Source organism: Xiphophorus maculatus, chromosome 5, assembly GCF_002775205.1.
Source record: "Xiphophorus maculatus strain JP 163 A chromosome 5, X_maculatus-5.0-male, whole genome shotgun sequence".
Taxonomy (NCBI): Eukaryota; Metazoa; Chordata; class Actinopteri; order Cyprinodontiformes; family Poeciliidae; genus Xiphophorus; species Xiphophorus maculatus.
Window position 1 is genome coordinate 13,282,225 of NC_036447.1, and position 14,757 is coordinate 13,296,981.

Sequence of the window (14,757 nt, forward strand, 5' to 3'; positions counted from 1 at the left end):
ATAAAACTCCAGAAGTGGACAATTAAGAGTAAGAGAAAAAATACCGGAAAAAGATTGTTGATGCACAGCAGACAGTTGTTATCTTGTAATTATTGTAACAGAAGAAATAGAAAATATTTGACAAAGCAAATCTGGTTCTTCTAAATATTTCAATCTTGGTCTTGACATTCACAAGAAAAGTCTAACTTCTTTAAATGTGACGGTGCATTAATGCCACATCTGAAACAATAGGACATTGTTTCTGTCCAGAAGCTGCAGAGGCTCTGCAGTGTTTAAAAGGTCAACGAGAACATTAGTTGTTCCGTGTCTCTGTGTCTTTGCTGCTTATTCATCAATAAAACCTCTGCTGTTTTCTGCAAGGAATAAATAGAAACTGAAACAAATAGTAAAAAAGTAAGCTGACTCAACAAGCAGGTACTCACAGCACTTCCAGGTCACGTAACGCTCTGAAGGCTCCATCTTCAATGCAGCTTATGTGGTTGTAGTCCAACTGTCTGCAAATACACAGAGAGAGATAAGACAAAAAGTCCAGAAAAGAACTGAACAGGTAGAGATTTTTTAGCAACTGTGATGTCTACAAGTAGAAACAAAAATAGACTTTTTCTCTCGTCTTCTACTTTCTGAGCTCTTGCTGGTTCTAATGTCGTTGTCTTTGCCCCATTCATGTTTCCTGCTCTTTTTAATATGACATTTAGTTTGCAGGTAGCTGACTTTCTGCCTCCCTCTCTCTCTCTCTCTCTCTCTCTCTTCGCTCACAAGCTTTACTGAAACAATTTAATTAAGACACAGGGACTGTAAATCATGTGCTGTCACCGGTATTCTGAGGCACATACATAATTCTCTGTCCTTTTACAATAATTGCACGGCATTTAAAAAATAATAATCTGATCGGGTGATTAAAAAAACCCAGGAAGTAGTGAATTGGTGCATGAATCAATATTTATAGAACTACTGCTGTGCAATGAGTGAAAAAAATAATGATCATGACTATGAGTGAATGCAAAACAAAGACAGAAAACAGCAAAATGCCAGTGAGGCAACACACACACACACCCACACACACACCGACACAGCTGCTGACACGCAGCAGGTGCCAGTCAATACGGCAAGCAGGAGGCATATGACATTTAACACAATGAAATATTGATGCACGGTCGAGCGAGTGCTGTGCACATTAGCAGACATGGTGAGCAGGAAGGTGCAGATGTGCACAGATGCATGCACAGGCAGCATGGTGTTGGTGGAGTAACACTTACAGGTTCTTGATTTCCACAGCTCCTCTGAATGCTTTTCTTGGAATTCCCTGGATCTGGTTTTCGCTCAGGTCACTGGACAAAGACAAAGAGAGGAGAGGAACGGGGGGGAGGTGAAATGATTTGGCAGGGAGCTAAGTCAAGCTGTCACAGAGCCACTTGCTTTGAAGCACAAGCACTTGATGTAATCACCAAAATGCAGCAGGGGAACTTCAGAGCCAGACAGATCATTGGCAAAATTGAGGTCGTTCCGCAGAGACCCCTCACTCCACAAACTACAATCATCTGTCTCTGTTTATCTCACAGTGTCCATGTCTCTACAGCCAGCTGCTACTCAACTGTGCACTTTTAACAGTGAGAGGCAGGTAGAGGAGGCTTTAAAGTCAGCCTGTAGGGGGCACTGCTGACCTCTGTAGCCCTCACAAGTTCCTGGTTCTTCTCTGATCACTAATCTTCGCCACCGTTTCCCTCCTCTGCTTTTAAGGAGCAAGTGATGAATGTGAGCGTGTGTGACCAGGAGCGTTAGGGTTTACACAGATTTAATTTTCAGCCACTTTAACTAAGTTGCAGCCTGCATGACTCAGAATATACATTTACACCCAGAAACAGGTGTCTTTAAGATTAAAACAACCACACTGCATTCAGTGACCTGGATCATTTTAGAAATGTGTTCTAGATCTTATATACAAAATAGCTCAGTATCAGTTTGTTTAAATTCAGTAAGTGTTTCAAAACCAAATTTTAAGAGCTGCTACAAATTCTCATTTGGACTGAGGTCTGGACTTTGACTGAGCCATTGTAGCAGCTTATGTTTGGGGTTGCTGTCCAGCTGGAAGATCAACCTTGGACTCGTTCTTGAGTCTTTTTCAGCCTCTAACAGGTTTCCTTTCAGAAAATGTGCAGCCTCATCCAGCCTCATCCATTTTCCCATAAACACTCTCTACCATCGTTGTTCATTTTGGGGATAAATGTAGCATGATACTGCCAGAACCGTGTTCAAGCAGCCACACTAGAGATGTTATTTATCGCTGAGGGAAAACAGGATTATGGGGCTGAGATTCAGAGAACAGCAACGTGTTACAGAATGTCACTTCAGAGTACAAAACAAATCAAGTTCTGCTAAGATTACATTTAAACATGTCGAAGGAGAAATCTTGATTATCTGTCTCTGATATTATTCAGTCATCTCCTGACAGACTACCTGACCTCTCACCATTGACCTTCCGGCTCTTGACCTCGTCTGTGACCTCCAACAATGGTAATCGGCTACCAGCTAATGCCCATTCACATTCCTCAGATTCCAAACTTTGCGGTCAGTTAATCAGCACTGCAGGTATCGTCCCCCTGCCTCCTCCGCTCTCCACCTGCTGCTACAAACTTTATTAGAAGAGGCAATTTTGTGTGAAGAATAAAGGCAAGAAAATATTAGAATAAAAAAATTCTTCATAAGTAGTGGTTACCTTCTTCTTTGCCTCCACCTTTTAGAGAAAACAAAATACTTTCATAGGCTCTAAGACTGCAGAAGGTTCGACTTAAAGTGGAGACATCTGGAACAAAAATGAAATGTAAAAAAAAAATCTCTCTGAAAACTTTTGAGGCAGTCTTACAGTCTTAGTGCAACTGAGGACTAAAAGGAAATGAACTCAGAGAAAGCTAAATATGAATGCTTCACCTGAATTCTGAACCATATGCATTAAATGAATCAGTGTGAAGATTTTAAAATTTGTGCATTTCAGTACAGCATTTTCTGTTCCTCTCATATCAGTTATTGTAAACTGGAACTCTCAAGGCTATTCCATGGATTAAAAACATGTACGAAACATGTAAAATTAAAGCAATCATAAAAAGATTCTTAACTTGCAGACTAAACCCAGAGGTGCTTTCAAAGAGTTTTGTAGAAAGGGAGTAGATCAGCACAGCTATTACCTTTGGTTAAACTTACAGAATCTCAATATAAATCTTTATATTGGAATCTCATATTTTAAAAGCTAAAGTATTTTCCTCCTTGACTTTTTTTTTCCTTTTTGTCATTCCTAAATGTTCTGAATCATCAAACCGATTTTCTTACCAGACAAATGTAAGTTAAGTAAATTAATAAACAGTTTTCAACCATGTGTTCTTTTCATCAAGGTAAAAAAATCCTTCAAATGAATCTGGCCTTATGTAAAAACATAATTAGCTCCCTAATAATAACTGGTGGTGCCATCAAGCATTAACTGGTAATGAGTCATGTTGGGGAGTTTTTTTTTTTTGGTCCTTTCCTGTTTGAATAATTGTCTTAATTCAGCCACACTGGAGGATTTTTGACCATTAAAGTAATGGCACATCATCTTTATTGAAGTCCAGGCTTTGACTAGTCTGCTCCACAACATTAATTTCTTTTGAATAAATGTCACAGTTCACTCAACACAGTCCTTTCCACTCTTAGATTCATGAATGAAAAATAGTCATACTCCCTTTACAGCCATCAACCCAAAACTAAACAAACACAAACCACAAGCTCACCACACATGACACTACATGTATACAACTTGTCCATTCAGCTGCCTCTCTGATATATTAGCAAAAACAGGTTTCAGTCTAGCAGGAGTTATGGTTGCATGAAAGTCTTACAATACGAGGCCACAGGAACTTTGTTTACAAGCACACTTCTCTTTAAAACACACAGTTCACTGCTGTAGAATGTTGCAATGTAGGAATGATAAATACAATTAACCTCTGACAAGCTGAATCACAATGTTGGCGTTCCTAAATGAAAAGTCTGAGCAGTAATTCAAGCCACTCTTCTGTTGTTTAAAATGTGAATGTAATTTACTATAGGTAATAGCTAATTTACTAGGACTTAGAATCATTTCAGGCCATTTTAACTGGTTTGAATCTTTTGCTAAATAATCCAAAAGAGTAGCGAGACTGTTATGTTTTTTAAATCTTCGTTTTTTCCAAGTATATATAAATACATATGAATATATCAATATTTACTGACACTGTCAACATGTGATGCAATAAATAACAAATGTGTTCATGCAGAAGATGTCCCTCAAGCCTTATGGACTTGATTTGTCTCCCTCCTCTTAATGGCAAATCATAAACCAGAAGACAATGTTCTCTGATCACAAACACAGATTTCTGTTGTTCCTATGATGTCTGAAATCAGAGAAACAGCACATCCACATGCCAACACAGGTTCTCATGCATAAAGCCAATCTTCAGAGTGGCAGTGTATTCACTTCCTGAGGAGCTGCAGAAGGCCCTTTCATCACTGAGACCACCACAGTTGGAGAGCGAATACCAGGTTTCACCCCAACTAGGAAATTGACTTCTCATGGACTTAAGGGAGGATTTTCTATCTCCAAGACACCTGATTCTGTTTTATCTTGTTAAACGTTCAACCCACTGCTTTCTTCCTCTTTTCTTCTTCAGCTTCCTCTCCTTTAACCTTTTCCTTTTCATCAACACCCCTCTTCTCTTCTCCCAAAATAGGTTTGTTTTTGGACTTCCCCAAGATTTAACCTCTCACCTCTGCTTCTGTGCCTTCGCTGGGCGACTGGCTTTATTAAAAGAGGCTCCAGCTGAGCCCCAGAATGCATGAGTGTGTGTTTGAAAGGGGGCAAATGTATTAAGGCCACACAAGAACTATATCAGCCTTCTAGGTTAAAAACTCTCTCAAAGTGGAGATGCACACGTCCTCGTTCAGAAACAACGTTAAATTAAACCCAGTGGCAGCTGACAATCCATTCTCACCATGGGAGGTGAGAAAACATTTTCATAGATGCAGACTGCTTTGCCACACTCTGATTATGCACAACATTCAATGTCAGTTATTACATTTCTATCCAGTTTTGGACAAATCCTTTGTCTCAACTTACACCCTTACCAAGGCTAAAAATAAAACAGTTCTCTCTAGTGTTACCAGATGTATTTAATTTGAGACTTTATAAAGCGATGGAAAAACCCCTTAAGAGTAAAGACATGAGAAACCAATTGGATTTTATTAAGGGGCATTGGAGGAAAGGGGGCTAAATACAAATGCGCTCCAAAGGTTTCTAAAAACCAGATTTTTTCCCTTCCCGTTTAACATTATGATCTGCCCTGTGATATATATTAATTTAATAGCATTATCTGCATGTATTTATGTAGATTTGGGTCTATAGGAATACATTTATGTTTGCAAGTTCGAAGACTGCGAATACTTTTACAATCACTTCCACAAGAGTAAAAATCACTTTGGATTATAGTGACCTGATCCAGTGTAACAGCAGTTTTCACTTTCTCTTGCCTGACACAAAGCATTACTGAAAGCCAGAGTTTACTCGGCAGAGGTGAAAAGAGGAACAGTCGATCAAAGGAAAACTCAGACTGAGGTTAAAGCGATTAAACACACTCTTCATGTCCACTTTGACCAGGTGTTGCTGCACCGCTAAATGGAGTTGGCTTTTATTTAGGGATTTTCAGGAAGAAATGTGTCTTTAAAATAGTCAACAAAAAGCTATTTTGGGATTTAAAACTCGTGTGGATAAGTTTTCCATACCCTCCCTCCTCTGTGTTTTTCTCACCTCTGGTGGCCAAAGATGTGCGTGTGTGTATGTGTGTGCCTGATAGAGTCAGGTCTCCAGTGTTAAGAGCTTAGTGCTGATTTTCTAAAGAGTCCTTTTTAGAGTGAGAGGGGCTTTTGACACCCTTCGTGTCTAAGAAGACCTGGCCATGAAAGAGCTGCACTCAATTCTCACACATGGACCCCTCATCCCTCCACCCTGTTCTTTCACTCTCACCCTGGACACACACACACAAACTCAGACACACACTGTTGCTCACTGTTGTACAGTTTCTGAATCTCTTTTGTTTGGGAATTACTGCCACGAGATTCTTCCCAGGTCCGCCAAACTGCGGGCTCCCGTGGAAGTGGAAGTGCATGTGTGGCAGGGTATGAGCTGGCAAAGCAGTAAATTAATCATCTTGTTTAAATCCCTTTCGTAGAACTTAATCCTATTAAGTATACAAATGTGTGAATGGGCGAAGATAAAGCTGGAAGAAGCGGAAAGGGAAAATGGGAAAAAAGGCACGGAGAGTGAGGAACAGGTGGTCAGAGTGAGGAAAAATGAAGGTACAAGATGAGGTGGAAGTTGGAGTGAGCAGTGAGAGTGACAGGATGAGGAGCAGGATGACAGCGCGGCAGTGAGCTTGTTTGTGTGTGAATCCTGCAGTTAATTCAGGCTGCAGTGCCATTAGTGGACCCCCAAAGATCACACTTCTGTAAGCAATTAGAAGCAGAAAGACTCCCAAAGAAAGAGGAGAGCGGAAAAGCGGCTTCTCGAAGACAATGCAGAGAACTAAACACGCAGGGCTGGGACCGGCACCTGGGAACGTCAGGGAATATACTGGCTGTGTAATTGTGTGACGGCGAAGCACGACTTCTACGGATTAACTATAAGTGCACTCGGGTCCTGGGAGGTTATAGCCTGCAGGATTCACCGTCATGATAAAAATACAACTCGATTGTTTTTGTATTTTTGTTATCCTGACTTTGCTCCCTCCAGGCTCCTCTTCTCAAGCGTTTACTTCGGCCGCTCTCCTCTAAACTAATATTGACTTTGCTTGTGAATGACAGATCTGCAGTCTCCCTCTGCCTCTCGCCCCCATCTCATTGTCTGTTTCCTGCATTCAACATCACGCCTCACACACATACTTTAAATGCCAGGTAACATGGTTGCTATGGCAACCTGACCAGGGTGGACACCTAGGGGACATTTTGACTTGACAGAGTGGATGTCCCCCGAGCGTTTGAGCGTCTGGTGGCCAAAGGCAACATGAAAGATAATTGTGTGTGTGTGTGTGTGTATGAGAGAGAGAGAGAGGTAGAGATTTGTCTTTTTGAGTTTGTCACATTACAAAGTTCAGTAATTTTCTGTGAAGAGTTTGCGTTTGAGGAAATCTTTTGTTTTTTATTTATCTATGATTAAAAAGATGAAAGCAAATTTAAATTGCCTTCCAGTGTCTTTCTGCAGCATGAATGTGACTTTTCATAAGGCTGTTATTCAGCTTAGAGAAGAGAAACAGACTTTACCATTATTTGTGAATATTTAAATATCCAGTGATAATGGGCAGGTTTCCATGGATATGAACACTTTCAGCTGAAGTTGGTGCTGTAATATGTGTAGTCTGACTAGCTGAGGTTTAAATCACTTTTCCACAACGTCACAGCGACATGACATCTGTCACCTGCATTTAAAATGATTATTACTGATAAAACACAGCCACCTCAACAGTTCACCATGAGTTTGCTGGAATAATTTCTAAACAATAGTTGTTTTTATTCAGTTGTCTTTGCGACTTTGAGTGATAACATGGCAGCTGTTCGCTTGCGTAAAAAGCAGCACACCGGATCTTGTGACAGTCTAAACTTTAGCATTTCATAACACCACATCACTCCTTTGTGTGACTAATGTCTTGAGAGAATTGTGATGTAAGGAGAGTATCCCTTTCAAAATCATATCTGCGCTTGAGGTGCACAACAATCACCGCAGTTATCCGTTTAATCTGCAGATGGTAGCAGAAGAAGAATCTATAAAAGCGGTGCATTACGACGACTTTACCTCTACAGTTGGACTCATAAAGGTTGACTTTTGTAAATATTATCTTTCTTAATTTAAATCATGTTTGTAGAAATGAACCAGCTTTAGATTATGCTGTGATTCCTCCTGTGTGGTAAGGACCAATCACGCCTAGTGAGTGAAAGTAGAAAAACAGAGATGTGCCTCAAACATTCTCCTAACTGATTGTGTGCCAGTGTTTCTGTAAGGAGACACCGTTCCTGAGTACAGTTGGAATAAACTAAATGTGATCATTTCTCCACTTTTCTGCAAACTCGCAGCAACAAGTTATTTTTCTACAAGAAAATAACTATTATAACTGATGCTCAGAAAAATCCAAACTTATAATTTACCAGAAACAGAAAATAAACTTAAATGTTGACTTGCTGTTGCTTATACAGTATAAATGCTAGCATTATGCAGCACAGCTAGTTGCTGTAAGATGTTAGAAAAACAGCAGCTTAAAACTCAAATAATACAAACCTTGCCTGGTATTTTCTGTGTTTTTTGTGGCAGAACTGGTCTTTTCTGTACAAATAAGAAAAAACATTGTTGCCTTCAAGCAGTCAGCTAACTGGCAGTCCACAGCTACATGTGCACTGAGTTGTTCTGTGCTCCAAACAGCCAAAGAAAACCTTGGTCACCCCAGAAACTTGTATGGCATTTTAAAATCAAGCTGTTTGAAAGAAAAATGTTGTGGTTTTAAAGTTGTAATTATTAAAACCTTGATAACGTTAACTGGCCCGTGCCTCCCTGGTAACATAACACAGCTGAAATGAAACAGATTTGACACTTTTTCTGTGTGTGTGCATGTGTAAAAGCCAGACTGGCTGCACGGCTCTCCAGCCCAGGAACAGATTAGTCAGTGACCTGAGGCTATGACATCATCTGAAATGTTTACACACATAATTATATATAAGTGAGAAATACATGTGCTGTAAAAAGCCACATACACATAGGAATACACACCACACAGAGGGAAAACTGACAGGGGTTTTCAGTAATACAGTAATTGCATATGAGGACATTTAAGCAGCACTTGGTAATTGGGACCATCTAATGATGGTCCTTAGATTTAACGCTGCCTCAACAGAAAATTCAGCTAAACTGTGCACCTGTGGTGTTTAGTAACGCCATTATAATGATTATCTAAACATGATTGGTTGTTCTTTTTAAAGAAAAAAAAGCAAACCATATATCAAATTGTATGTAACCAGACAAAACTAACAAACCGGCTTTCTAAAATTAATAAATACAATTTAAGGGTAAGGATAAAACAGTGCGCTGATCTGTACAGGTTTGGTACATGCATGCTATATCTATGTCACACTGGAAAAAGGTAAAGGTAATTTTATTTATATAGCACATTTTCAGCAACAAAGCAATACAAAGTGCTTGCTATCTAATCTGGTTTAAGTAATGGAAACATCCCAGTTAAAGCAACAAAGACACACAAACATCTGTCAAGTTATTGTGCTTTTTAGGATTCATTCAGCTGACTGAGAACACTCATTAAGAGCTAAACTAGGCCCGGACAATAAATCAACATCAATATATATTGCGATAAACATGTAATCAATATCAGTTGATAATACGTCTGATAGAATATTCAATATTCAGTATATAAAACATTCACTGAACTCTGATCCAGAACCGAGCAGCATTCTGGGAGATGTAGGCAGGGGATTGGCTTTAGCCACTCAACCTCTCACAGCCAGCTAAGCAAGTTAAATCACTTTTTGTTTACCCAGTAACAACTTGTTGTGTAACTTGCACAGTAGCAGTTTAAAATTGTGCCACTGCGCTTCATAACTGCTTAAAAATAAAAAACAGTATGGAGTGAAAGTTGTGGATAAACGATGAAAGGTCATGTTGCTGTTTGGTAGTGTTTAAAACAAAAAATAATCAATAATTATCGTTACTGACTGTTATGAAATGCTTATATTGTGATCGTCCAGCCCTACGGTGAACCATAACATGTCCTGCAGAGTCTTACATGAAGTCATATCTGTGTGTCATACAAGGCCTAGAAATAGTTTTTACACCGTTGACAGCAGGCTTCCAAATAATGTTTATTGAAATTTTACCATTTTTGGAGCAGTGAGCGGACCTCAGTTTGTCAGATTCCTTGCAGATTTAATGTGGTGCTAAGGCAGAATTTGTTTTGCAGCATAAAGCAAATGAATGGAAGAAATTCATCTCAGACTACCTCTTACCCACCACTGACTTGTCTCAAGAATATTTAACCTCTTTCCTGCTTTCCCTCAGAGCACTTCTCTTTCTCTCTCACTACTGCTTTTTTACGTCTTACCTATTTTTGCTCCCTCTCTTCTATATCCTCTCCTCCCTCTGCCGCCCTCTTTTTGCCCTGCTCCCTGGGTAATGAGTCTAATCCATCAGCCAGACAGTATTAATCGTATTCCGATAGCCGTGTGTTCACTTGCGGCTCTCTGCTGTCTCCGTCTCTACGAGTCAATAACCCCCGCTCTAACACCTACACACTGACTATGACATTTAGGTTGTGTGTTTCCATGCGCAGATGTCTGTGTGCAAATTTTTAAACCAGCTCAGCACTACAACTAAATTTATTGCAGTCTTTGTCTAGAAGAATGTCCAAAACACACACAAATTGTAGACACACACCGCAGCTAAAATGACCACCGCTGGACATGGTGCCAGACCACTCCATCACCACAAACTCTCGGAGGCTGACATCATATCCTTTTCCTGTTTGCTTCTCATGTTGCAGAGTAATAATAAATAGAAAAGATTAATAGAAACGTAAATGTGTGACTGGGGCAATTAGTGTGGATTAATGTATTTGTGTGTGTTGGAGCGTGTCAGCCTGGATATTTTTTGCCAAAAGAGATTTTTTTTTTATTTTAGCCACATCTTTGACCTGATCTACCACAAACCCTGTGACCCAATAGTCTAAAATGAAAAGCAGTCTCCTCCCTTCTTCTCTGTCTCAATCCCATTTTAGGCCCAAAAACATCTAAAATATATAATAAAAAAAAATCAAACCACTAGATAATATGTCAATCTGGCGTCTAACTGTCCTTTGTGATTTCCAACCATAGCCTCCCCTCATCTTTTTCTCATATAATTTGCTCCTTGCATCAACTGCTCCACTGTTCTGAAAATTGCTCAATCATAGCATCACTTTTCTGAATGCATCAATAATTTCTTGCTATCTGTCTTCTTGCACTGCTGTCTGGTTGGACAACCTCAAGCGCGTAAATTTAAAGAGATAAACATGCAAGAAATGTGTATTTGAATCCCCATTCCTTCCACAGATTGCATGAGTTTAATACGTGCTGTTAAAACTATTTTCTTAAAGCATATTTATCGAGTGATTGAGAGCTGAGGTGATGGTCTGTGGTCAGGGGAGAAATCAGCACCGAGGAGCAAAGTAAGCCCATTTTAGACATGGACTGCAAGCCATTAATCTAACAGCTGTTGAATGCCTATGAATGAGAGTTTCTCTGTTAAAGTTCTCAACAGCATTGTTCCTCAATTGTGTTGATGACATTTCTGCATCAATTAAAACAAGTCTGAGCTGCTGCAGTCACATTAACAGCTGGTAGGCACAGCAGCAACAAGTCTTAAAATGACATTTTATTTGTGTTTTGGAGTGATCCCATGATCATAAATCAGTAAATTGCAGCGCTTTCCAAAATGCTGAGCAGTTCGGAGCTAAAGCAATGGGCAAAAGCAAAGCATTATGTCATTGTTTGGGGTGGACTTGAAATTTGCCAGTTTTCTGAATGTGTTTTATTGTGATGTAAAAAATCTAAACAATGCTAAATTATTTCAAACTTTCCCACCTTAAATGTGACATGTATCCTGTACAATTCCAATGAAAAATAAAAATCTGATAGATGGGAAAAGTAGGGGAAAAAACTGGTGTAATACCTGGATGTATGAATGTGAAAGAAGATAATCATCATAAATAACAGAAGGGACTGAAAACATGCGTGTACATGTTTTTCTTTATGAATGAAGTTACTGAAATAAGTAGACTAAATGCTACAGCATTGTTGTAACACTGACCCATAGTTAAATTTACTAAATTTCATCCTGTGCACTGCAGACCTAATGTTTGCACCAGTAAAAATTCACTTTTGATGTACCATAAGTGGTTGGTTTTCTGAGTAATTCCAATAAATGACTAAATTCTGTGATGTTTTTAATGAGCTTAATGTCTCTATTTAGACTAATTAAAATTATTATGCATTTTAAATATGAAAACATACATGACACAATAATAACCATTGTGACTTACGTATTTCCACAGTATGTTCTAAGCAATGGCACATTTAAAGTGCTAAATGTAATAGTTACTGCAATATAAAATATGTATTTTAGTGTTAAATCTCACCACATATAGGCTGATTGAAATGCCTGCAGCTGTGAGGAAGTGATAAATGACTAAATGCCAGTTTGATGAAACTGTTAATGTCATATATTTGATCTAAAAAGAGCTGTGGTTTATCTGGCATTAAATATTTCCTTTTTGTGTGCACTGGTGTGTGAAAAAGAGCAGAGGGCGATGTGTTACTCACCCTGGTTTCACGATTCACATTTTACAAACCAGAACAGTAGAGAGGCGTCCCTCACACACACACACACACACGCACACACACACACACACGAACACACCCACACACACACACACACACCCACACGCACGCACACACACACACACACACACACACACACACACACACACACACACACACACACACACACACACACACACACACACACACCTACACACACACACACACACACACACACACACACACACACACACACACACACACACACACACACACACACACACACACACACACACCTAATTCAGCACTTTGTGCGGTTTAGTCTTTCCTGTCTCTTGTTTACACAGCAACATATTTTATCATTACTTTGAACCCTCCTATGGGTACAAGTGCAGACATGTAGAATGATATTTCACAACATTCTACATGTTGAACCACATTGTTAATCCACATTTTAACACATACATAGGTTTATGTCAAAGATTAAATAAATATTGTTACATTCAGCACACTAGGTTCTATACTTTAATTAATATTTTCCAGCTTTGCCACAAATACTCTGGACTTTTTGTCCAGGTTTGGACTTTGACTAGACCATTCTAACACATGCTTCAGTCTAAAATAGATTAATTGTAGCTCTGGCTGTATGCTTAGAGTTATTGTCCTGGTGAAAGGTTAACCTCCATCACAGTCCCATGCCTTTGGAGGCTGTATCAGATTTTCTGTATCAGTGGGAATCCCAGAAGTCCATAAAATCTGTCCATCCCTGATTCATAAACCTAAAAGTTACAATAGATGCCTCTAACAGCCAACAGCATCAGGGATGCTGCTTTTTTAAGAGAAGCCAAGCATGCGTGTCTGCGTCAGAGCAGAGCGTGAATTCCCCACTTTGGGCATAGGTGGAAACATCAGCAGGGCTGAAGTTAGCTACAAAGCTGGAAGGCTTACTGATAATAGAGCTACAAAAAACAGGTCTGATGTCCCTGTCTGTTTCCTTCAGCTGTACACTGTTATGGGAAGCAACAAGTAGCAGCTTTGACCCTCAAAGGAAGAACACCTGCTGCTTGTTGGCCATAATTTGGAGCCTGAACCAAGAGAAATTAAAACCTAATCAAAGAAGCGTGAATCATTTTTAGACTTAGTAATGGTAAGCAGTAACCATCAGGAAGATGAAGGGAAAGTTTAAAGAAAAACAAAGTCTTAAAAATTATGGGTTAAAAATGTTAGCATTGCTTTGAGCTTTTTAGCTGCTCTGTAATTTCCAGCATCACCAGTAAAGATGTCCTTGAAATCAAACAAGTCACTGGTCCTCCCAGCAAGAAACCAGGTGAAAGTTTATCCTGAGACTGGCCAGGAAGTGGAACCGACAACACAACAAGTTTGACCTGAGGTAAGTGTTCAACCGGTGATGGTAACCTACAGGATTCTTTTCTTTCAGCTTCTAGTTAGATTTGTACAACAATGACATGAAAAGTAACTTGTCATTCAGTGTTGTCAAAAGTAAAATAACAAATCTCATCTGTCAAACATATTTCTAAATAACTTTGCAGGTCCTTTGTGTAGCAAACACAAACTGATGGATTCTGTACTAAGTGACCACGGCAGGCAGGTGGTTCATGTTTAGTGGTATCAGACTAGAGGTAGGTAAATGCAAATGCACTTTATAGGCTTTAAATTTTTATTAGCAAAACAAATGGTAAAGTGTCCCGTCCTTCCACGTCACAATTACGCACTACTTGTGTTGGTTTGTCACATAAAATCTCAGTAAGGCCTCAATTTCTGCAGTGCTTACTGAAGCAGCTCCTGCAAGCAACATCCAACATCTAAACTCATATTTCTGCTTTATGTCTCCTTTTTTATGATGTTTCAGTCCTTCAGAGTTACAGGCATTTTTCCAATCAAATCTCTGCTGTGTAATTTTCTCATCCGACATATTTCTCTTGATTTGATTGAGGAAAATAAAATCAGTAGATTTTGTTCCCCAAAACTATTAAAAGTAGCATTTGGTCGAAGTCGATCACTACAATTTTAGATTGTACAAGCACATGAAATAAGCGTGCGACTCTACGGTGAAGTCGGAGTCAAAGTATATCCTGTTTCTCCCTTCAGGTGCTATCACCATGTGTGTCACTATCTTTGTGCACTGTGTGTACGTTAGAAACAGAAAGTGTTTCCTCCCCCGAGGCCTCTCACTGTGTGAAAATGAACCTCTCGTCAATCGTCTACTCTAGGCTGTTTAAGGAAATGAGGGATTCATCCGTCAGCCGCTCGGCTGTATGGGGGCGACAAGCCTGCTGCCGTTTGTAGCGTCTGACCCAACACCTGCACAACGCTTTTAGACCAGAAGGGGAGGAT

At 39.5% G+C, this 14,757-nt stretch overlaps 1 protein-coding gene across 12 annotated transcripts in view; it reads right to left on the bottom strand.

The window, feature by feature from the left end:
• Positions 1 to 14,757, bottom strand: part of slit2 (slit guidance ligand 2) — a 104,741-nt gene that overhangs the window by 33,735 nt on the left and 56,249 nt on the right. For all 12 annotated transcript variants that reach the window (XM_023333801.1, XM_023333802.1, XM_023333810.1 and 9 more), the window contains exons 5-6: positions 1,257 to 1,328; positions 423 to 494 (exon numbers count right to left, since the gene is read on the bottom strand). In XM_023333801.1, the coding sequence (XP_023189569.1) occupies positions 423 to 494; positions 1,257 to 1,328 (144 nt within the window). The remainder of the gene's footprint in view (positions 1 to 422; positions 495 to 1,256; positions 1,329 to 14,757) is intronic.